This window comes from Chelmon rostratus, chromosome 19 (assembly GCF_017976325.1).
Source record: "Chelmon rostratus isolate fCheRos1 chromosome 19, fCheRos1.pri, whole genome shotgun sequence".
Lineage (NCBI taxonomy): Eukaryota > Metazoa > Chordata > Actinopteri > Chaetodontiformes > Chaetodontidae > Chelmon > Chelmon rostratus.
This window is the reverse complement of record NC_055676.1, coordinates 11,993,761-12,015,830: the sequence shown is the minus strand read 5'-3', so window position 1 is coordinate 12,015,830 and position 22,070 is coordinate 11,993,761. Positions and strand designations below refer to the sequence as shown.

At 40.2% G+C, this 22,070-nt stretch overlaps 2 protein-coding genes across 2 annotated transcripts; one reads left to right on the top strand and one right to left on the bottom strand.

The window, feature by feature from the left end:
- Nucleotides 1-3,442: 3,442 nt before the first annotated feature.
- stard7 (StAR-related lipid transfer (START) domain containing 7) lies at nt 3,443-8,890 on the top strand. Its single transcript, XM_041960174.1, has 8 exons — nt 3,443-4,345; nt 4,662-4,825; nt 4,978-5,027; nt 5,441-5,551; nt 5,742-5,824; nt 5,941-6,040; nt 6,158-6,242; nt 6,550-8,890. The coding sequence occupies exons 1-8, from the start codon at nt 3,891-3,893 to the stop codon at nt 6,726-6,728; spliced, it is 1,227 nt and encodes a 408-aa protein (XP_041816108.1). The 5' UTR covers nt 3,443-3,890; the 3' UTR covers nt 6,729-8,890.
- A 5,309-nt stretch (nt 8,891-14,199) lies between these two features.
- Nucleotides 14,200-21,648, bottom strand: drg1 (developmentally regulated GTP binding protein 1). The gene is made up of 9 exons (XM_041960156.1): nt 21,486-21,648; nt 19,893-20,016; nt 19,585-19,760; nt 19,425-19,494; nt 18,810-18,979; nt 17,953-18,083; nt 15,918-16,085; nt 15,640-15,762; nt 14,200-14,549 (listed from the first exon to the last, which is right to left on the bottom strand). The coding sequence occupies exons 1-9, from the start codon at nt 21,522-21,524 to the stop codon at nt 14,450-14,452; spliced, it is 1,101 nt and encodes a 366-aa protein (XP_041816090.1). The 5' UTR covers nt 21,525-21,648; the 3' UTR covers nt 14,200-14,449.
- Nucleotides 21,649-22,070: the final 422 nt, after the last annotated feature.

Genomic DNA, 22,070 nt, shown 5'->3' with positions numbered 1-22,070 from the left:
CTTCACATATAGTTGGCCACAGCCATCACGAATAAAACACGATTACAAACACTACTGAAATAACCGTGACGCTTACTATCAATTTATGTGGTATTAGGACACGTAACTCACATATCACATCGCATACATTACTGTATATTATCTGTGCCTCTGTACATAGCTGTGTATTGTGTGCTGGAATAAATACGTTCCCTCAAATACTGTACCTTTTTTGGGGGTACATTATACTTAAGTATTTCCATGTTGTGCTGCTTTATACCTGGATTCCAACACATTTAAGAGAAAAAACTAAATTGTGTATAATTGCATAAGTTCACCTTAGCTCTACCTCAACCAGTTCATTTGCAACATAGAAAGCTGCACACAAATTAATGCATAACAAAAAATAATGCTAAAATATTATACTTATATTATACTTACATTATACTGATATATAACACATAACATTTCTGCATAACAAGTACTTTTACTATTGACACTTTAAGCACATTTTACCGTTAATACTTAAGATGTACATTTACTTAATCTTCATCTTTAGTGGAGTGTTTTTACAGGTGGTATTGAGACTTTTACTTAAGTAAAGAATTTTAATAGTTTTTCCACTACGTCTTGTCTGATCTATCTATCTATCTCACAAGACTGTGCTTTTATCCACATACTGCCTAAATTGTCATGTGACCATATTTCAAGCCTTGCAGACAAATAGGCACCTATATGAGACAAACATCACAATTACCCCAACTAACCATTGCTTTCCAGGCAAAGGGAAACAAACAAATGTTATACAATGTCGCATTGTCAAATAGAGTCAAATGTCAATGTCAAACAATGTCACGTCAAAACAGTGCAGGACAACAAAACACCCAGAGGTGGTGATGTTAACTGCATCAGGGAGACTCGTCTTCATTCAAGTGCATCCATCTGGAAATGATAACAACATTCACTGACAAAGGTCGTTTACTTTGGTCAGTGTTGTCTTATTGTGTCCAAGAGAGACTTGATGTGCTAAATGGAAGAAGTGCTCAATAAGCATAGCAAATTATGTTTGGCTGATTAACTGTTAAGCCAACACTAGTTTTTCATTTGCATATCAGCAACGAGGAACCAGTGAGAATTTCCTGAACACACCACAGTAGATTATTTATTTACATGGGATAATGCTTTAGTGACAGCACATATGATTACTATTTTACCCCTCCCTTCATTGTCTCTCCCCACCTGACGTCAGTTCTGTAGATGATCGTGGAAGATTTCCTCACTCAGAATCTATTGGGCAATGTTTAGGGTCGGCCATGATCTGTTATAATTACGATTCTTTTCTCAGCACCTGAAGGCAGCATTTCACAAAGAAGGGAGTGGCAACTGCATCCGTTTCAACACCACATGATTGGCGAGTTTTACACTCGCAATTTCCAGACCGCCATACGTAACTCCAAAATATGTAATTTGTGTCTTCTTTAACTCCCTCTTCAGCCAAACATAGCAGTTACTCACCTTAACAATAAGCCTCCTTTTTTTGCTCCCTTGCCAGGAACCAGAGGCCAGTCACAGAAAAGTGAACTTGGTTTAATAAAGAATTGGATTAGACTGGACTGCTAGTGTAAACTGATACTTACTACTGAAACTTTGTTTTTCTAACTTCCACACCAAGAGTCCTGTATAGACTGTGACATAGACCTATTTCAAATGTGTTCAAAATTACAGTGTAAGGCTGCTTAAATTTTAACTTCATGCTCAATGGCCAAATGTCAGACTCACAGAAAGGATACCTGATTGGATCTAACAATTTCCTTTAATACAATATAGCCTATGTCCTGCATGCAAATCAAGGAATCAAGGTCATTCGTTTGCCATTTTATTTAATTCATCGCAGGGTTGCAAATGTAAGTTGTAGGCCCCTTCATGCTACACACATATAGAACAAAAATACAAATATTTTCATTTAGATTAGAATAAAACAAAACAATATACTGTATACAGACATATATAGTGTATATACATGTATAGATGTATATAAATAACTGTATATAACTCCCTTGAGCAGAAAACTAATGCTTATGTGGATTTGTTTGCTTTGGAGATAAGTAAACAGAGATAGAGGCACAGCAGGCTGTGTTCTTTAAAAACATCTTGCCTCATGGTCTCATGATACTGAAATCCTTCACAGCTTTCATAAGCAAAACACACAACTTCAAAGAAATTTGTGATGAATCGAGCTAACACGTGATCTGGAGTGTTACATGAAGTGCTTCCCCTACACCCACTTCAACCATGTAATGCCACTGAAGGGAAAAATAACCATAGAGATTGCGTTGAAATTTTGTTTATTTCATCACCTCTGGCCCATTTTGGGTATAAAAGTTTTTGACAATCTAGGCTGCAAAGGATAACTGAATGAATGACTGAATGCATAATTGAATGACAGGGTTGGACAAAGGGAAATGCAGTACATTAGACGGTTGCTTCCATTGATTCCTTGGGAGCCTAATGGTACCATAAAGCCTTTTCAATGTTAAGTTCAGTGTATACAGTACCTCTGTTGATCAAAACCATTGAGCCTAGTCCTCTGGTGTATTTATTTATTTATCATTATGTAACTTAGAACAAAGAATTAAGCTTGTATCAGTTATACAGGTTTTCTAGACTGACCTATGGCAACGTCACTTGGACTTGCGTGGTTAAACAGCGTCATCTAGCGTATATTACTCTCATAACAGTTTAATAATTAAGATTTGTTTCTTATCCCATATCCTCTCATAATACGATTCCAATGTCAAAATTAGTCTTTTCTTATAGTTTTCACATACAACCCCGTTTTCCTACAAAATTTTACACCGAGGACGTGTTAGACTATCAAGTAACAATTAATCACTGCTACATTTGCTAGTGAGAGAACAACTACGAAGTAATTAATCTATTAACTATCTTGCACAAAAGTTTTATCAGACGTCTAGAAAGTATTGTTTTTACCCAATCGTACGTATATACATACTTTCAGCGAATAAAATAATTTTGCCACAACAATGTAACTGCTCTCTCCAGATGTGACAGATCTTTTCAACTCAAATACACGTGCTAAATCCTTGCTTACTACTTGTGACTTCGGGTTTGAACAGCACCGCTGGGGGGCGACTCTGACTTCCTGTATGGGCTCATCTTTGCCTTGATACTGATCCTGGACGAGGTTTCAACTTCTCGCTATTGACTATAGCTGCTTTCCTGTGCTGCTGGGGCACAAAATCTGATCCCAGTTCATTGATGAACCTGCAGCTTTGGAGGAAGCGTAAAGCTGGACAAGCACACATGCTGGTGCCCTGGCAGCAAAAGTTAAGACAGGCTCCCTCTAGAACCAATCATATTTTCCCTAGTATAACAAACGTCCAATTAACGTCAGCCTAACAATTTGTAAGGCGGGTTTTCCGGGGTGGGTGTGTGAGAGACATTAGCAAGAGGAGGTCAAATGCGCTGCAGGAGTTTGAAGAACTGCGAGGCTGTCTTTTGGGAGTGATACACAGGTAGCTAAATGTGTTAGAGTTATAGCTGACGATACATTTTACTGTATAGCTGTTAAAGTTTCGATTCGGAAATAAGAGCGGCGGTGTCGAGGTGTAGTTTGTCTGTGTCGCACTCGTAGGCAGTTAGCAAAAACGTCGTTAGCTAACGTTGATGCTAACACATGTCGCGTGCTACTACACAGCTCGATAAGTAACCTTACAAGCATAGTAACATTATGACTTTTCCTCCCCAAAAGTATTTATTATCATCTGTTTAAAGGTAATGCATGTTGCATCTCCGCAGACCATTTACGTTGGCTGTGCAATTCGTTAGCTAGCTACTGAAGTCGGTGGCATTTATTTTGTCTTTGGGAACTTGTCACGGTCACACCAGTCATGTTTCACTCTGTTCCTCGTCGTCCGATCTGCGAGATCGGTGTAAACACAATGAGGCTCCAAAGCAGCACGTCATTCAGGCGGACTGTCGAGGAGGGCAGAGAAAAGCTTGACAGGGTGCCATGGTTGGGCAGGAGCATGGGCCTGTTGTTATCCTGGCTCCAGAGGACAAGTGTCGGTGTCAGTGAGGCCGCGGGATCTGGCCAAAAGAGGAAGGGTTTGCTCTCTATTTTTGCGGACCACTGCAGCTTTGTGACCGGACAGAGGCTCCGGCGTGCTTGTCAGATCGGCGAACTTTACTCCAACCTGTACTCCGAGCGGACCAGGTGGACCCTGGTTGGGAACATATGGCGCAGATTTCAGAGCAAGCATGCCCCCACTGGGAAACTTATCGCGGCCATGGCTGGTGTCTTCATGTGGGACAATGAGAAGATTGAAGATGAGGAAATTCGCAGGTTTGAATGCTTACTTTAAAAGCACATATGCATGTATTTATGCTTAGACATACAGTTAGATATGATAAATTACATGAAAAAAAGCTTGAATAAATGATGGGAGATGCATAACAAATACAGATGCGTCTGTACAGGGTTAGAGGGGGTGACTGAATGGTGGCTCAACAACTTACCATACTAAAACACTTATTTTGGTTTCTCCTTTATCACCCATTTGTATTTGCATTATAGCATCACATATTAATGTGACTGAGCTGTGATATCAGCTGTGCAGAATGCTGAATAATCTGTTCTGTTATTTGAATTCCTTTTAAAGATGTGGACTTGAGCTGCAGGCACTGGAGGCTGTGAAATGTCTAAGCACAGATTCAAGGACAATGGCTGGACAACTGGAACCTGGCTGGGAAAGTGTGGTGGAGAAGAAGAACTTCAGAGTGTGGAAGCGCCCTATACCCAATAGTCACCTTTATGAATACAGAGGTCAGCCATGTCACATGTGTAACTAGGGCTCTGAAATGCAGATAAAGCACACATTCTCTGAGTTATCTTTTTTTCCTGGTACTTTTGGTTGTGATGCTATGTGTATGATTTGTTTGAAGACTCAGCGTCCTTTATCCATGTTTTACTTGCAGTGTTGGGCTCCTATGACGATGTCACCCCAAGACAGTTCTTCAATGTACAGGTAAAGACTTTTCCAAATTTTCTAGTGTGGAACTACAGTATGTATAATTATTTGGCAATATTTTTGGCACTCTTAATTCCTCATCAGGATTTTGGATGTGCTGCAATGTCATCGCTCCTGAAGTCTGACATATAAACCGTGTGAAATCTTTGTGTTACTGAAATAGAATTGCATGCAAGTGAATCTCTACTGGTAATGGCAGTGATTTGGTCAAATATATAATATTCATTGCAGTGGGACTTCGGCATGTTTATTTTTTCATGGGTTGAGCTTTGGTATGTTTATGGCAGCTTGTTTTGAGTTTCCACGACCAAAGTACTGTTGCACAACCACCACAAAAGCAACTGTAACACTCACTCTATGTGCTATATTAAGCATCTTACCCTTGACTTGTGTTTTCCCCTTTCCCCCAGTTGGATACAGAGTACAGGAAGAAGTGGGATGCTCTTGTTATTAAGCTTGAAGTGGTGGACAGAGATGTCAATACAGGATCTGAAGTTGTGCACTGGGCTACACACTTCCCCGTGAGTTTCTGTTGTTTGCTATTTTGCCTGAGGGGAGGAGACTATTTCTTCCAGATAATGTGTTTACACAGGGAATGAGCAAACTATGACCTTGGCTTATCATTTGGTCAAGAGCAACCACTAACCAAGTTGCTGTATATTCATTTTTACACCCAGCTGTTACTTGATCTTGTTTAATCTCTGCTCACAGTATCCCATGTACTCGAGGGACTATGTGTATGTGCGCCGTTATGATGTTGATGTAGACAACAACCTGATGGTCCTGGTATCCAGGTGGGAATCGAAAAAATAATGGATTTCTGGAGTCAAATTTGGTTTGGTTTTTGATGCATGACTTGCAAATGAATAACATATCTGTCTTTATCTTCTCCCTTAACTCTGTTGTATAGAGCTGTGCAACATCCCAGAGTCCCAGAGACTCAGGAATTTGTAAGGGTTCATTCATATCAGTCAAAGATGGTCATCCGCCCTCACAAGTCATTTGATGAGGTTTGTTATGAATGTTTTTCAATGTTTTTTGAATGTTCTACAAGGATTAATGCACCTTGCATCCAGGGCACTGTGTTTAGTAGCCACTCAGTTTGACTGGTATGCTTTCGTTTTTAGAATGGATTCGATTACCTGCTGACCTACAGTGACAACCCTCAGACTGTCTTTCCCCGCTACTGTGTGAGCTGGATGGTGTCAAGTGGTGAGCTCTTTTCACTGGTTGAAACTCGTCAGGGTTGCATATAAGTGTACTTCATCAGTTGTTTTTTTTTTTGGGTTCAACCAATAGTCCACAACCCATAGATATTCAGTTAACAATGACATAAAGCTATGCTAGAGAAGCTTAAGGTGGAAAATCTGCATTTTTGCTCTGTTACATTCAGATTTATGTGATTGGCAAAGAAACTTTGCGAATGTATTTTTTTTTCCTCAAATAAGTTTCATGTTTTCCCACTGAGTATGCATATTCTACTCTGATAGTAAGGAGGCTTTCCCCTTGCACCTGGCAGGTATGCCTGATTTTCTGGAGAAGCTGCATAATGCTGCCTTGAGGGCCAAAAACTTAGAAGTGGGGATCCACGACTACACAGGTGTCATTAAATCCAGCGACACCAATCGCCAGCCAAGCCAGGAGCGCCTCAGTGGAGAAAACACACACACAGGTGGTCCTGGACAGATCTATGCTTGATGGTTATTTTATAGACGAGGAGTTATATTGGTGTGTTGTCACTTGCACTTGAATCAAAATCAAACCCTCCAGCCAGCTTTTTCGGTACGTTGCATGAACTGCAAATGGAAGTTGCAACCTACTTTAAAGACAAATATACAGTATGTCCATCCGTAGACATGGTTATATTGGTTGTAGATGAGATCTCACAAGAACAATGGACTGTGTTGATGACAGCATTACTGTCCTTTGGAGAAAACGTTGCCATGGAAATTTTCATCCAGACTCTTGGCATTGGCACTACTTTTGTGTTGCCAAGCAATGCTGTGACATTTTTTGCCTCCTTTGCTAATGATGTATGTCTTTGAACTGTTGGTAAGATCGAGCCAAAAATCGTAATTGTAGAGACGTTTTTGCCAAATCACCATCTCTCCTGTTTTAACATTGTATGTCTTGTCATCAATTGTTTGACAAGGCGTGACTTCAAAAGATGTTCAAATAGCCAGTAGCCAAATCACCATATTAGTGTCTGTGCTGTGATTTCAACAAGATGTTGTGGGAATGGTTGTACAGTATTTGACATAGAACAGTAAGTGTGACTGGCTTCTGGTTGACATAATCGCTGAAACCTAAAACTACAGTAGAGATTTCTGCACTGACAGATGAACAATTGAGGTCTCTCTGTGGAAATCTTTATAACATCTTTCTTCATTTCATGGATTTAAAGGCAAATGGTTTCCCGTTTGCTTGCAGCATTTGATCTTCAAATGAGATGACAATGGGATGGATTAAAAAAAAGAAGAAGAATCTGAGCCAGATGTTGCCATTTTAGGAAGATGTGTCTGCCGAATTGAAAATGAAGACTCTAGGGCTTCTCTTGGTGTTTTGAGGATGGTATTGTTTTGCTGTCAACACAGTTGAGAGTTCACACTGTCCATCTTACCGTGTTTGTTTGAAACTGCCAGCGTTGACAAAGCAGCCTTTCTGAAGATAAACCAGTCCTTCAGCATTAGGGGCATAGTGTCTTATAACAACCACATAAATCCTCAGATACAATGGTACAGAAGCACTTCAGTTTAGTTCTACTCGCAAGAAAAAGCCCCTTTTAGAGGAACGTAGAGTACTTATGCCTCATCACAATCTATTTGCATTTCATAAGAAACATAAGGTTGTCCCATTTCAGCTCTGATTCTTTTGTTATCCTGGTGTTCACAACAGTTGTAGCAGACATCACCATTGGAGTTGTGGGTTTGTATTTTCTGTATGTTACTGTTGATCTTGTATATTCACAAAACAATTGTCAGAGTACTGGAAAACCCTCTTATGACTACAACAAGCTCTGTAACATGTTTGTCCTGTGTTGTCATTCTTCAGTTTAGTTATTACTGTGGGTCCTACTGAAACTCTATAGACTTCATCCTTCCATCATCCTTGTTGCTTTTGTAGTTTAACTGTTTGCAGGGGGTGTTACGAATGTACAGAGAGCACCACATGCTGTGGAATACAACATCGCCTAATAAAGTACACTGTTTACAGCCTGACAATCTGGTGCAGGTGTCATGAAATCCTTTTGTGTAAAAAAAACATCTCATCTTGTAAGAATGTTTAATGTCATAGTTGTTGTAGGTGATGTACGTTAGATTGAATCAGCTGCAGTAACTGTCTCAAAGCAGTACAGTGGGATCCATGTTTGTAAAGGACTACAAACTATTATCCCCACTGTCTCAAAAATATGTATAATTCTGTAGTGAAGTATCTCCTGCTATTTAATTTTAAAAAACAATGGCGATGCGAGATACACTCGACATGTTGAAAGTGTGAGTGAGGAAATAAAATGCTTGGTTTTGATATTTATCTCTTGTGTGGTCAAACAAAACTGACATTAGGGAGATCACGATAACCCAAATAAAAAATTATGCAACATTTGCTAATGTTGAGCTTGCGAATGTAACAGTGTAATGCTCTGTCATTTGAAGACACATGCATGCCAGATGCAGTAGTCTAAAAGAGTTGTCCCTTGCTGTTTTTTCTTTCTGCAGCCAGTATAACTTTTTGATTAGCTACTACATGAATTACTGAAGTAACGAAAAAAATTGTGTCGATATGAATTGATACACTTATTACCCTGTGATTTCAAGCATTGCTGACATGGAAGCGTGACTAATCAAATCAAATAAACAGGTCTTCATATGTATCTCACTGTGTTCTGCTGTTGATTGCATGGCATTCTTGGTTTTGACCTTGCCTTGGTAGAGAAAAGGGTGAATTGCGTTGTTCTTCTGCAAAGCAGACACCTTAGTCCAGTCTAATGGGATAATCTGTAAACCCTGTATTCCCTCTCTGGGCTTAAGGTCAGTGACGGACTGCACAGAGAGGCTCCACAGTTTACTGAAAACACTTTCTGCTCACGTGATCAGCTTGGAAAACTACCATAACTGTATCCCAAAACCAAACTACATACTAACTCTGTACAGTATTTACTACATATTAATCCTCAGTATAATGTTTTAGCAGTTAGTGCTCAAAAATATTACGTATCTTCCAATTTTATACTCAGGAAATGTTTCAATATGTTTGACGTTGGTTGTCAAACTGCAACTTTGGAAGGCCACTGCTGATGGATTATTAATTACTTTTTTTTTTTTGGTCCAGGTGGTCCTGGTATAGTGGATGCTGACTCACACTGTCATTGTTTATTGGTACACTTGAGTAGCATGGAGCATTAAGGTGATTAGTACTATGACAAGTCAACATGTCTGCAGTGATTAAAAAAAAAAATACATTTGATAAATTGTATTTGAAATAATAAATATACTACCCGCATTCAGAAAGGCAGCAACAATTGAGGAATTACATCACCTCATCCACGATGAGAGTGCAATCCCATAAAATAAAGGTATAACCTAAAATCCGCCACATAGTCTGCCAATATTAAAACTTCCAAACAAAGGGGGGTGTATTTTTTAGGGAATATGTTGCATATGGCAAATCCATGACTCAATACTTCTCCAGGCTGGAGCTCATTTATTCAGTACAACATAACTAGACAAGGCTCTTGGTGTACTTCATTGCTGTAAAGCTCATTCGGACAGTGATTTAAACCCAAAAGTATTACATCAGTGTTTTATAGTGTACATTATCATCTACTGTCTGCAGCACATGAGGTGTGAGTAAAGACTGAATCAATCAAAATAAGAGTTATAAAGAAAGGAGGAGTCCGGTTTAATCATTTTTAATTTATTCCTTAAATGCACCACTTGTGGTTTGACTTATGGGACAACAGACTGAATAAAAATAGCAGAGAACTGTACCGAAACAAAACTCATATAATTTTACCATCATTTCAAGAGCATAAACTGTCTGAACACATGAGCTTGCATGTCTCCAGGTTTGATTTACACATCAGTAATGTGTCCGCAGCCTCAACAGAATGACCTCCACTGGCTGAAATTATTAGCCATAGTTAAAAGCCACTGAGCACTTACAGTAATTGATCGTTCCACAAATCTGCCACATTGACGCCAACCAGGTTGTAGAAAATGACTATTCTGTCTACATGAATGTTATAAACCCCTGTGAGCCCCAGTCCTCATTCAACGTCAAAAAAAAAATGTTACCAATAAAACACACAGGATGTTTAGATAATTTTTATTGGTCAAAGTCCTACATCCTTGATGACCTGGTGATCGTCATCAAACAACAAGAACAAATTCTGATCCTGATACACAATAGTTTAAATTACCCTGTTTATTGGTCCTGTTGTACAAACCACACAAACAAATTTCCTCCAATTATTTTGAAGCTTTATTGCCCTATATAAGTGTTCATTTTTATTTCTATATTTCAAAAAACACATTACTGCCTTGAAAACAGAAATCAGAGTTCTTGAATTGCTTGGGAACACACAGCAGATGGAAGATAGCGCTCACAAGCCTCCAAGGTGCTTGGCACAACCATGGACAGAAGATGCACTGCATGGTTAGATCAAGCACAATGGGGTCCTGGGCAAAGACAAAACTCTCAAAGCGGATCACAGGGGATCCACCTCAAAATAATGCGTCCAAGGGATTCGAAAGCTCGGCCATTTGGTTTAAATGTAAGCAGAATTAAAGGGTGAAAATCAGTAAAACAGAATGTATTTGTTTGCTTTCGTCAGCCAACTCATCCTTGGTGAGTATGGTGAAGTATCAAAACTCCTACAAGAAACATGTTATCATCAAAGTATTTTCTGGGTTCTTGCCGTTGAAGGACAATCCCACGGCTCCGTTTGTATCTGCAGTCCAAGAGTCGAAAAAGTCCAGAGGTGTGAGGGAGGGGATCCGGGGCTTGTTAACAGATTGTTAAAAAAAAACCCCACACACATCACACCGCTGGTTTACAGAATGATTAGAAAAGAACAGTTACGCGGTTGCAGTTAAGAACATCTGCAGAATTTAAAAAAACAAAAAAACATTAGTCATAGGTCACACTCACACTGCGGAAAAAAGGGGCTACACCCTTCCTGCGCACGAACTGCGTCAAACCCCACCCTCCCGCCCTCCGTGCCCGACTCTAACACATCCGACCAAAAAAAAAAAAACAAACCTAAAATTCTGTCACTATTTTATAACGCAAACATTCAACATTTTTAAGAAAAGATTTACAGCAGGCCTGAGGAATGGTGGCTTAATCGAGTTAGCTCTCCATCACTCTGTTGGGCGTAACTCAACTGATCAATGGAAACAGAGTTTGGGCAATTTGTTGGAGATCTTGTTTGGAAGCGCAGCATGTTATAGAGTCCACTCTGAAATTTTACAAGAAATTGACTAAAAAATAAGTCTTGGCTGCCGGGGATACCATTGACCTCAAGAATGGTACTTATTGCTGTTGCTGTTCTCCATTTGAGGACGTTGCAGTCTTCTCAGAGTGAAAAACGTAACCGCTCATGACGTTTTAGTCCTAACTGTGTTAACGGTCACTGAGTGCAATGTCAAGAGTCATGATACCATCAAGCTAAGGGAGCTGTTTGTCCGAAAGGTTTGACAATCTTGTTACCTTCTCGTGTGTCTCCTCCAGCTCCCCGGGGACATCTTACTAAAATGAGGAGGCACTGGTGCGATAATCAACTTAGAGTTCTGGCAACTGAACCACTTTGTGTGATGAAATTACACCACAATACACATTAATGCACCAAAGAGAAACCCTGCATTTGTTGGGACCAAATGGCACGAAAATGGGAGTACTTTGGGTGAAAATGGTGGGCGGTGGCGGTGAAACAGACCTCTGTTTTCAGAACAATGAGGATGTTTCAAAAGGGATGTAGGGTGGCTGATGGGATGGTGTGATGATTTTTTATGCATGGATGATTGTGATACATAATTATGCGTCCTTACCTCGTGTCTTTCTTCCTCCGAAAATGGACCGCAAACAGAAATTACTGTTCAAACTCGTGCAGCTCAGAATCTAAAGTCTAAATTTGGCTAAAGAAGGGTTTTTTTTGTTCTTATCATCTATCAACTATCAAAATGATCTGATTTAAAGCAAAAGTAGCACATTAAATATTCTTGTGACTACGGGTAACAGTGACCAACCCAACAAACTATCAATACAACACTACAAATGTGAGTCTTAGTCATAACTTACTCTGTATTCTACTGACAACCTCCAGTTGCTGTCTTTGGAAAGTCACTTCTGCACATCTGGTCTTTCCAAGAAACCCACCTCTCCATCTTCTGGCCCCAAAGTCGATGTTAGGTGCAGGCGGTTGATGGAGGCGAGTGGGTGCTCTGAGCTGTGTCTTGGGGTCTTCTAGCTTGCTCTACTAGAGGCAGACTGTCCTGACTGCGTCCTCAGCACCCTTCAAGTCCCCATCTCCTGCCCCTCCTTCAAGCTAGGAGGGGTTGGCGATGTTCTCTTGGGATAGGTGCACTGGCAAGGAGGACTTGGTCGTGCTGGGATTGGACGTGGGTTGGGGAGTTTGGGGGGGGGGGGGGGTGCTGGTTCCGCATTTCATAAATATTAATACAGAGTCCTCCCTCTCCAAATGGGTAGATTCTTTAATTTTGTTAGAGGGGGAAGTGCTTTATTCACTTAATGGCTTTTATTAGTGCCCGGTCTTCAACTCTTTCATTAGCTAAAGTGCTGCTATAATTTACAGGGTAAAAGGGGGTGGGGTAGAGGTGGTGTCTGAGGAGGGTTGATCCTGCTGCTGCGGGACAGGCAGGCAGTACCCTCAACCACTGCAGCCTTTCCAAAAAAATGGCTTTTCTCTCAGTGAGAATTGTAGTCTGTAACACGAAATGCACTCGACGCCATCCTCGTTGACCATTCCAGTTCACCGAGTGTTGTCTCTCTTGCACATCTGCTTTTAAAAGATGCATTAAGTTGAATCCTGTCGCATTTCTAAATCCTTGTTAAACATCCAAGACTAACATCGTCCAGATACGGTGTAACCAATAATTAATGGACAATATTGATAGCACTTCTGACAATTTAATGGCTTCTTATGTATAAGCGGAACAAGATCATTTCTGTGGTCTGACAAGCAGCTTTTCTCCTCCACCACAGAGAGCGGATTTATTTCATAGAAGGATTTTCTTGTCGCTTCTGCATATTGTACGATTTCATATTCTTTTGGGTAAATGCTGATAAGCACTATTGATAAAATTGCTGTTTTGTATACTGGGTTTTTTGCATGTCCATCTCAACCTTTTCCTGTTCGATACATTTCTTGTGTGTTACATGAAATTGAAGCATCAGTTTATTTAACCAGAAAGAAGAAACCATGAAGCTCAAATTATAAAGGAAGCACCACAGATTTGCAGCATACTACATAAGCTATGAAATGATCTCCTATGCCTTCGTATGCTGACCTGTATGCAGCTTTATTGTTTAGTTCGATGAAGTGCGGTCTTTATTCTGTAAATTTCCACTCTTACTGCATCATATCATAGTCTATATACTTGTGTATACACTGGCGCCATCGACTGCAATCGCTGGCTAGCATTGGGTGCTCAGGCACAAAATGGCCGCTACACAGGTTGCAACATAACGACATTAGATAATGCAAGCCTCCAGAAGTGGCTCTGATGAAATGCTCTTTATTTTGCTCTGTGGAGTCTTGTTAGCTGCGAACAGCTGGTGTATGATGTCCCCAGACTGCGTCTGAGTGAATGAACTGATTAACCTGAGTGGCCGTCCCTACCAGAGAAAGGGGGTGGGCCACCAGCCTGCTTAACTACCTTCATCATCAATGTCACATAAATCACTTAGCTGGACAAGGCTTTCAAATGAGACCTTTCTTTTCCTCTGAGCCAGACTGAAACCGTCATCCTAACACTGTTGCTTAGTGCTACTGCGTTTCCGAGGGAGACCATGTAACTGTGATGGAGCACAGGAGGAAAAAAATAAATAAAATTGTGGCTACACTTTAAACCTGATGCTAACACTCATGTAGAGGGGTGAAAAAAGAGATAAAAGGGTGCACAAGAATAAAAACGGCAACATTCCTTGATGTTTTTATTGTACAGATTTTTTTTAGATTTTATTGCAAGCCTTAACCAATATTCAATATGAACTATTCATGGTGTTAAGTACTGTTGGTTCTTTTAAACGTGACACTTACATTCATGTCATTGTTTTTAAATTAGAGCAGAAGAGTGGGAACCACATGACACAGACGCTCTAATGGATATGTTTGGTGATTTACCGGGCAACTGTACACAACACTTTGTGATAGAGAGGCCATGCAGCGAAGACTCCTTTTACTTTTTCACCAGCTGGATAACGTCTTCATCCTCCAACACGTGGTCCTTGCCCACCTTCTGAGGGTTGTGTTTCACAGACGCTCCCCACACGAGTGCACTGGAAGAGGAACAGTTATAAAACCACTGAAATTATCGGCCATGGATGATTCCTTTAAGACGGTAAACAGGATGCATGTTTCATTTTATTGCATCTTATAAAAAACACAAAAAAGCAAATAAGGCTCGGCATGCGGTAATTGACACCGTAAGTTCAACAGACAATTATTATATATATACTATTATTCTTTCTTTGCTACAGCAACAATGGCTGTGCATTATACATTAACCTACAGGGTACAATGACACCCTTTAGTTACAAAGGCTTTCTAATTGCATGTGTCACCGTTTGACCCATTCATTCCCTGGAGGATGGGTAATGCTCTGCAGCATTAACATATCGACTGATTGACGATCTTGGCTCTCCCATTTGTAGATGGCGGTGCAACACATCATCTCAGATCCTAATCCAGACTCTCAAATTAATGCCTATCTGGTGTACCTCGCCATACAGAGGGCAATGGCTGTGGCATAGCAAGGTGCTGATTAAACAGCATGATCATTGCACAGGTGTGCCTTGGGCTGCTCACGATGAAAGTTCACTCTAAAATGTGCAGGTTTTTTTTCACACAGCTCAATGCCACAGATGCTGATTGTTTTGAGGGAGCGTGCCATTGACTGTGGGTAAAGTCCACCACAGCCGCTGCCCGTGGATTGAATGTTCATTTCACTGCCATAAGCTGTCTCCAATGTTGCTTCAGAGAATTTGGCAGTACATCCAACTAGCCTCACAACCACTACATTTATAAAACAAGCATGATCATAACTCACTATCCATTCCTCCATTTAGCGTGTTTAAAAATGATTTGAATTCACTCAGAGGGCCTGTTGCCCACACACACACTCAGACAGTGTGTGAGGGCAACAGGCAGTTTCTCTCCAAAAGATTTTACAGCTCTGATGAACAGAATAAGATAATGTCACCTGTTTGGATAAAGACACAATGAAATACTAACAAGAAAAGGAAGGAGAGAAATAAACTCTTCTGTAGGGAGCAGTGTTCAAGGCTGCACAAATAGTCAAATCTGTGTCCATAACAGACAGAATTCCCTTTAAAACGTGGAACATTAAGAAAAGTCTACAGTACTCACTACTTAAATTCTTTGATGAGGTTTTTGTGAATCTTTAAGCAGAAATCCTCGACTGCGGTCCGTTCGTCAGGGAGTACAACAGGAGATGTGTAATCAGGAAGCTGGCCCTTAGGTTTAGTGTAGCTGCAAATGAACACATGATCTCAGTCAAATTCTGCAGTCTGAACCCACAAAAAATTATTTTTCACAGAGGCTCCTGTTTCTGCACCACTGAAATCCCCAATGGTCTTTCACCTCCATTCACGCCCCCTTGTGGTGACTGTATAAACAACTCTTACATGCGCACAAGCTTTAGGTAGTCCCACATCTTCTCCAGCAGGTCATCGAAGTTCCAGCGATGGTGGGCCGAGATGGGTACGCAGTGGGGCACCTTGTAGATGATGTCGAGTTCCTCGATGGAGATCTGATCGATTTTGTTGAGCACATAAATGCAGGGGATGTAGACCCTGTTGTGACAAGAGACTGTAAGTGCTGCTGTCCATGAAACTGCTGCATAATCAAACATAAAAAGGTGGAATATGTAAGAATTGGCCACCTTTCAAAGGTCACTCCACACAAACAAGGGGCAGCATATTACCACGGTAACTGCTAACAGCTGGTCACTACAATATACGGTAGCTACTAAATGCCGTTAGCTTATTAGCTCAGATAGCCAAGCAGCTAGTGGCCCTATCAGCTGACCAGGAGTTCCAGGAGAGTAGCAAGAGGGAGGCGGGGCATCAGCAGCTAAGTTTTTCACATCCAGCTGTGTGAATTAAGGGTTTACTTCAACCAAACCAAAGCTGGTGATTGTGCGAACAGTAGAAAGACTAACCAACACAGTTTTGGTGAGTCTTATTTTGTTTCTCGCAAGTTTGAATGAAGTGTGTTTTTCAGTGAGTTAACAAGGCAAGTTAGTTCATTCTATTTTGGTGAAAGAGAGAAGAATTATTTTAGAAGGTGTGTGGTTGTATTTTGTTTGTATGTTTAATAAGGTAAATAAGTGTAAGAATAATTAATTTCTTCTTTGAGAATTTCTTTTCTTTATTTTTGTTTATTGTGAAACTGTTGCTTCACATTCTATTGATACCTTGTTAGTTTTGAATGTTATAAACTACTACCACTACATAGGTATAACATATTACACCTTTAATGGAGAGCAGTCTGAAGTGAGTTCACACCTTTGTGACGTCTATTTTGCTTGATAGAACTGAAATGAAAAAAAAAAGTTAACAATTACCAAGAATCTCAAACTTTTTAAAAACATTTCAGTGCATTTGTAAACTACAGTAAGGGAGCTGTCTCAGGCTATGAGACTTTAAGGCACAAACCTTTGTTGGTGTGTTTTTTATGGCAGAAATATGTTTTCATGTAGCATTCATGTGACTTCCTATATAAATGGAATGTTAGTGTCTTAACAGGAAGTTTAGTGACTGTTTTATTTATGAACCAGACTATATCTGTTTCACTTCCTAGCTACCTAGATGTACTTCCTCTTTTGCTCTAAACATGTAGGTAGGCATGTTCTTTGCCTTTGCTATTAGTGACGGTTACTTTTAAACTAAAGTGAATGTACTGATATTTTTATATCTTGGAGCTAAAATTGTATTTATTGTCACACATTTTACACCTTCAGGTTACAGTGTACTGTTGTGGCTATGTTGGTCAGCATGGAGCATTTTGTGACTGTCCATGGTATGAGAGACACAGAGCATTTATGTGAATGGCTTTATGCATTATTTTTTGTCAGAATATTTTACAGAATTAATATATTTTGGTTATTTAGTTTTATTTGTTGCATTGTAATATTAGTGTGCATTATGCTGTTTTTTCATTCTAGTCTTTTCCCTGGGAAGAAACAGAGACCACTGATGCAGGAGAGACCCTGCGAATGCTTTTCTCTACAACTGTTATGCTGTCACTATGTCTGTTGCCGTAAAATAAAATGCTCAACAGTCCTGGGAAGAATCCAGTATGAACACTGTGCAGCGCTAGACCCACTACACATGCCCCGCCCTGCTTTATCTATGTCTAAGATTTGAATGCATTTGTTGAGTTCATATATTCAATTACCCTGCGGAATGGTAATCCTATAGGATTTCCAGTGGAACATTGCTTGTCTAGAGATTGCACTTAATGCACCACACACGTATGAAAAAATGGCAAGAGGTCTGAAAATGCAAGTGTGGTTGGAACTGAATGTGAAATATGAACAGCATTTTCAAATGTATCTGCATTGGTGTAATGGGAATTGGAATGGGACTGAAGATTTCAACGGGCCACACCCACTGGGAATGACTAAGGAAGCCCCATTTTGGCACTTCGGCAGCTTACCGATTTCCCTCCACCACATCAATGAGGTCATCAGCTGTGGAGTCGCTGCGCAGAGTGATGTCGGCGTTGTGGATCTTGTACTCTGCCAGGATACTCTTAACGGTTTCAGCATCCAGCTCACTTTGTGCACACTAAAAGGGAAGAGGGGGCAGACAACATGTTATCAATCAACACAAGACAGTGAGACAATGAAAATACTAATAATTCATACATATTAAAACAGTCACATTAATAGTTAATTTCACACTATGCAATTTCATCATTCTTCAAGGAGAAGAAAATCTAGGAGGATAGGACATTAAATATGCAGGAGCACCTATGGTAAGTGCAATCTTATGTGTCCACCAGAGGGCAGCATGGAAAAGTGATTGGAAAAGTGTTTTAAGCTTTGGTGGGACATAATTACGTAAAAATGTGTTTGGTTTAAACCTTTAACTTCCGTCACACACTCTCTCACAACACTCTCTCTCACTCACACCCTCACACACGCACTCACTCACACACAGGCGTTTACATGTTTGTTTAATGCAATGACAAGCCTGAAAATGGCCATCATTAAAATGATTGACAATCTACGAATATCCCTGACAACTAAATTCTGGCATGCCAGAATAAGGGACATCCTTGAATTGACTATCAATATATAGAGTGATGGTTCTCGTTATGATGATCTTACTTTTCCGGCTCATCAGTTGGTTGAACGACAAGTAGACAACCAGTATTTATAATACACACAAACTGCCAGTAAAATAAACTGAAAACTCTGATCAGCACTATTCATTTCATACTAGAAGTGTTCAATTATGAGAAATTTGCATTCATGTGTTTAAATTGCTGTCATTCTGTGTGAGACATACTGTAGCTGTGAAGTTGATGCCTCCTTTGTCCTTCTTCTTGAAGCCGATGTTGGGTGGTTGCTTGTTAAGTCGGATGCCAAAGCCCTCCAGCTCATGTTCTATCAGCTTCTTATGGCCAAGAGGCTTCAACACATCGAGCACTATCAGGATTAGGTTGCAAGTACGAGCCACTAAAACAACGGGAGGAGGGAGAAGTAGACATTGATTGGAGCAGAACGGATGAAGGAACCACATCACTTCTGTAGAGGATACAGTGTGGATCTGCAGCCATTTAATAATAATAACACCCTTGAGATTTAACTTTTTCCTGCTAGCACTTAAACCGCGTGTTTATCACAGTGAACACTGTATGATAAAGTAATAGCTGTAAGCTGATAGTATATCAAAAAGTAAGCTTGTTTTTCTTCTGGCTTGGATGAAATAAATTTGATTAAACCATGGCCTCTACCTGTCACCTTCCACTTTTAAGTATCATTCTGCCTCTTTGCTGACATTAGAAACACATAAAAGCACACAGCAATGACAAAAGCGTCTCAATAAATGGAGAATCGGAAAGGGTCCCACTTTTTTACATTTTATTTTGTCAATGAAAACATCACTGAAGACGTCTTTTACCTGCAATGACCTGTCTGCCTCTTCCCTTGCCATCCTTGGCCCCCTCAATGATTCCTGGAAGATCCAGGAGCTTAGAGTGAAGAAGAAAGACAGTAAAATAAGTAATGAAAATACAGCAGCTTGAGAACACTCACTGGTCCTGAACAAGAAAGAAAAGTACCTGAATTTTGGCACCTTTGTAGCGAATGACTCCAGGTACCGTCGTAAGAGTGGTGAACTCATACGCGGCCACCTCAGAGTAGACACCTGCAAGGTTACTTAAAAGTGTAGACTTTCCCACTGAGGGGAAACCAACAAAGCCAATACGAGCATCACCGGTTTTCGCAACATCAAAACCTAAAAAATAAATAGAAATCAGAAACCTGAATTAACAAAATATCCGCTATGATGCAGGCTTAAAAGCATGTTTGGAATAAAAGCCAGATAAGAGTAGAAAGTGTACAAAGTATCCAAAAATCATGATCTTACCTTCTCCTGTTGCACCACCGCTGCCTCCCTTTGGTGTGATGAGCTCCCTCCTCAGTTTGGCAAGACGTGCTTTGAGCAGACCCAAGTGGTGAGCTGTGGCCTTGTTCCTCTGCGTCCTGGCCATCTACAATAAACAGCAACAACACCAGCATGAGGTAAGATACTTGTTATTTTGCAAGACAGTTTTGTAGTAACAAGCAAGCAGTATCTTAAGACAGTTTTAAAGGGTAGAACTAAATATTATATAACTAGAGAAAAGCAACAGCTGGTGCTCCCTGTAACACAGTCACAGCAGTCTCAGGTGATTCCCTGCCTTTTGCCCATTGAATGCTGGGATAAGCTTTTGCCCTTCACAATTCTGAATAAGAATAAGTGGGTATAAAGGGTGGGAGGCTGGCATATTCTGGACTTTTTATAGCCTTTTCTAAATCTATTGCACTAAAAATACTTCACAATAAAGCCCTCCACTGCCACTCAAACAAGGAAACACTGTCAGGCATGGGAAAGGGGAGTATTACACAATAAGACTTGGATTGCTGAAGGTTCATATTAGCTAAAGAAAAACTTTGGAATACATTTTTGCAAACAGAGGATTGTAGATGTTGTCTCTCACAATCAGGGAGTGCATTATGAAGAGACCTTTTAATGAACAGTTTCAGTGCTCATATGGGCACCTGACTATTGAGTTAAGACAGACTTGAAAAACAGTGACATTATACTTTAAAGTAACAAGCAGGTGGGATATAACACAGTAACAGTAGGCCATTAGTGTGATACTACCTGATCTGATTTGTAGTGAACCTGCTTTAATGGGAGGTCAACTATTTTCCTTAACCTGGAGTCCCTGTATGAGCCCTGCTCTGTTGAGCCCTTTAAAGACGGCACTACCATCTACAGTTACCTTGGAAGGGGTTATCACTCACTGGATCATCTCTGCTGAGGTACTTTAAGATAATCAGAACTATAACTATAAGATACTTCACAAACGTTCTTGTCCAGGGCTAATTTCAAGACTTCCAAATGCCTAACATAATCTGAATAAGACAGCACTGCGACAGGTTCGATTAGATGGCAGAATCTGTTTCATACAAACTTTGTAGCTCAATTTATTGAGAGGAAACACACTGACACGTCGAAAACGCCGGTTACTAAAACGAAATTGTCGTCTTTCATTTCACGTTAATTTAGGACTAACTTACGTTTGGATTTTTTATTAGCTACGGGTACCAGAGTGTGGTGTGGATGGCAGATTTAACACGACACCAACACTGTACGTGGTCGCTAATTTGTTTGCCTGGCAATCAAACGGTATCTGGAGTCAGCACTAACCCCATACATGCTACTAGCTAGATGACAGCAACATCCACTAAATTAAAATGTTTGATTCATAATTCATCTACAGGTCGAATGGGCGCGTAAAGCAACTTTTCAACTAAGTTTTGAAAGATATGCTTTACTCTGTCAATATATATTACAGTGTACAACGAGGCCCAGCTGTGATAGCTAGGCTAATATTTGCTAGCGTTACAAGCTAGCAGTTAGCTAAAACGTGACTGATCCATTGGGTTAGCCAGCTGTCTGGTTATACCTTACCTCATTTTCAATCTCTGCTATTTTGGCGAGTATACTCATGGTGACGGAGATTCCCGTGTACAAGCGACGATACGGAAATTAGTTGGAAATATATTAACATGGAAGTTGCCAAAGTTAGATGTTATTTAGCAAGCACACTAGCCTACACTACGCAAGCGGCGCCGCTTCTTAGGAAATCTCGCGAGGACATAGCGCGGTATTGCGATACACCCGGTGCGTTGACTAACAGGACAAAAACTAAAGAGGCAGGAGAGAAATGACCTGCCAACTAAAAGAAAGTACATAATCATAGCTGGTGGTTCATTTAGGAAGCGTGACATTCAGTTTTGACGGTGATAGTGCAGTTGTATTGAGAGTTCTTTGGACAAAGGCATCAGTAAAACGAGTACATTTAAATGAAGGTGGTTTAAATATTTTGTCCAGTCCTTTTTATGTTAATGAGAGTCAGTGGTGGAAAGTAACAAACTATATCATTTAAGTATTGCCCTTAAATACATTTTTTTGGTATTTGTACTTTACCTGAATATTCCGCTTTATGCTGCATTATACTTTTATGCTGCATTTCATACTCAAATACTATACTTT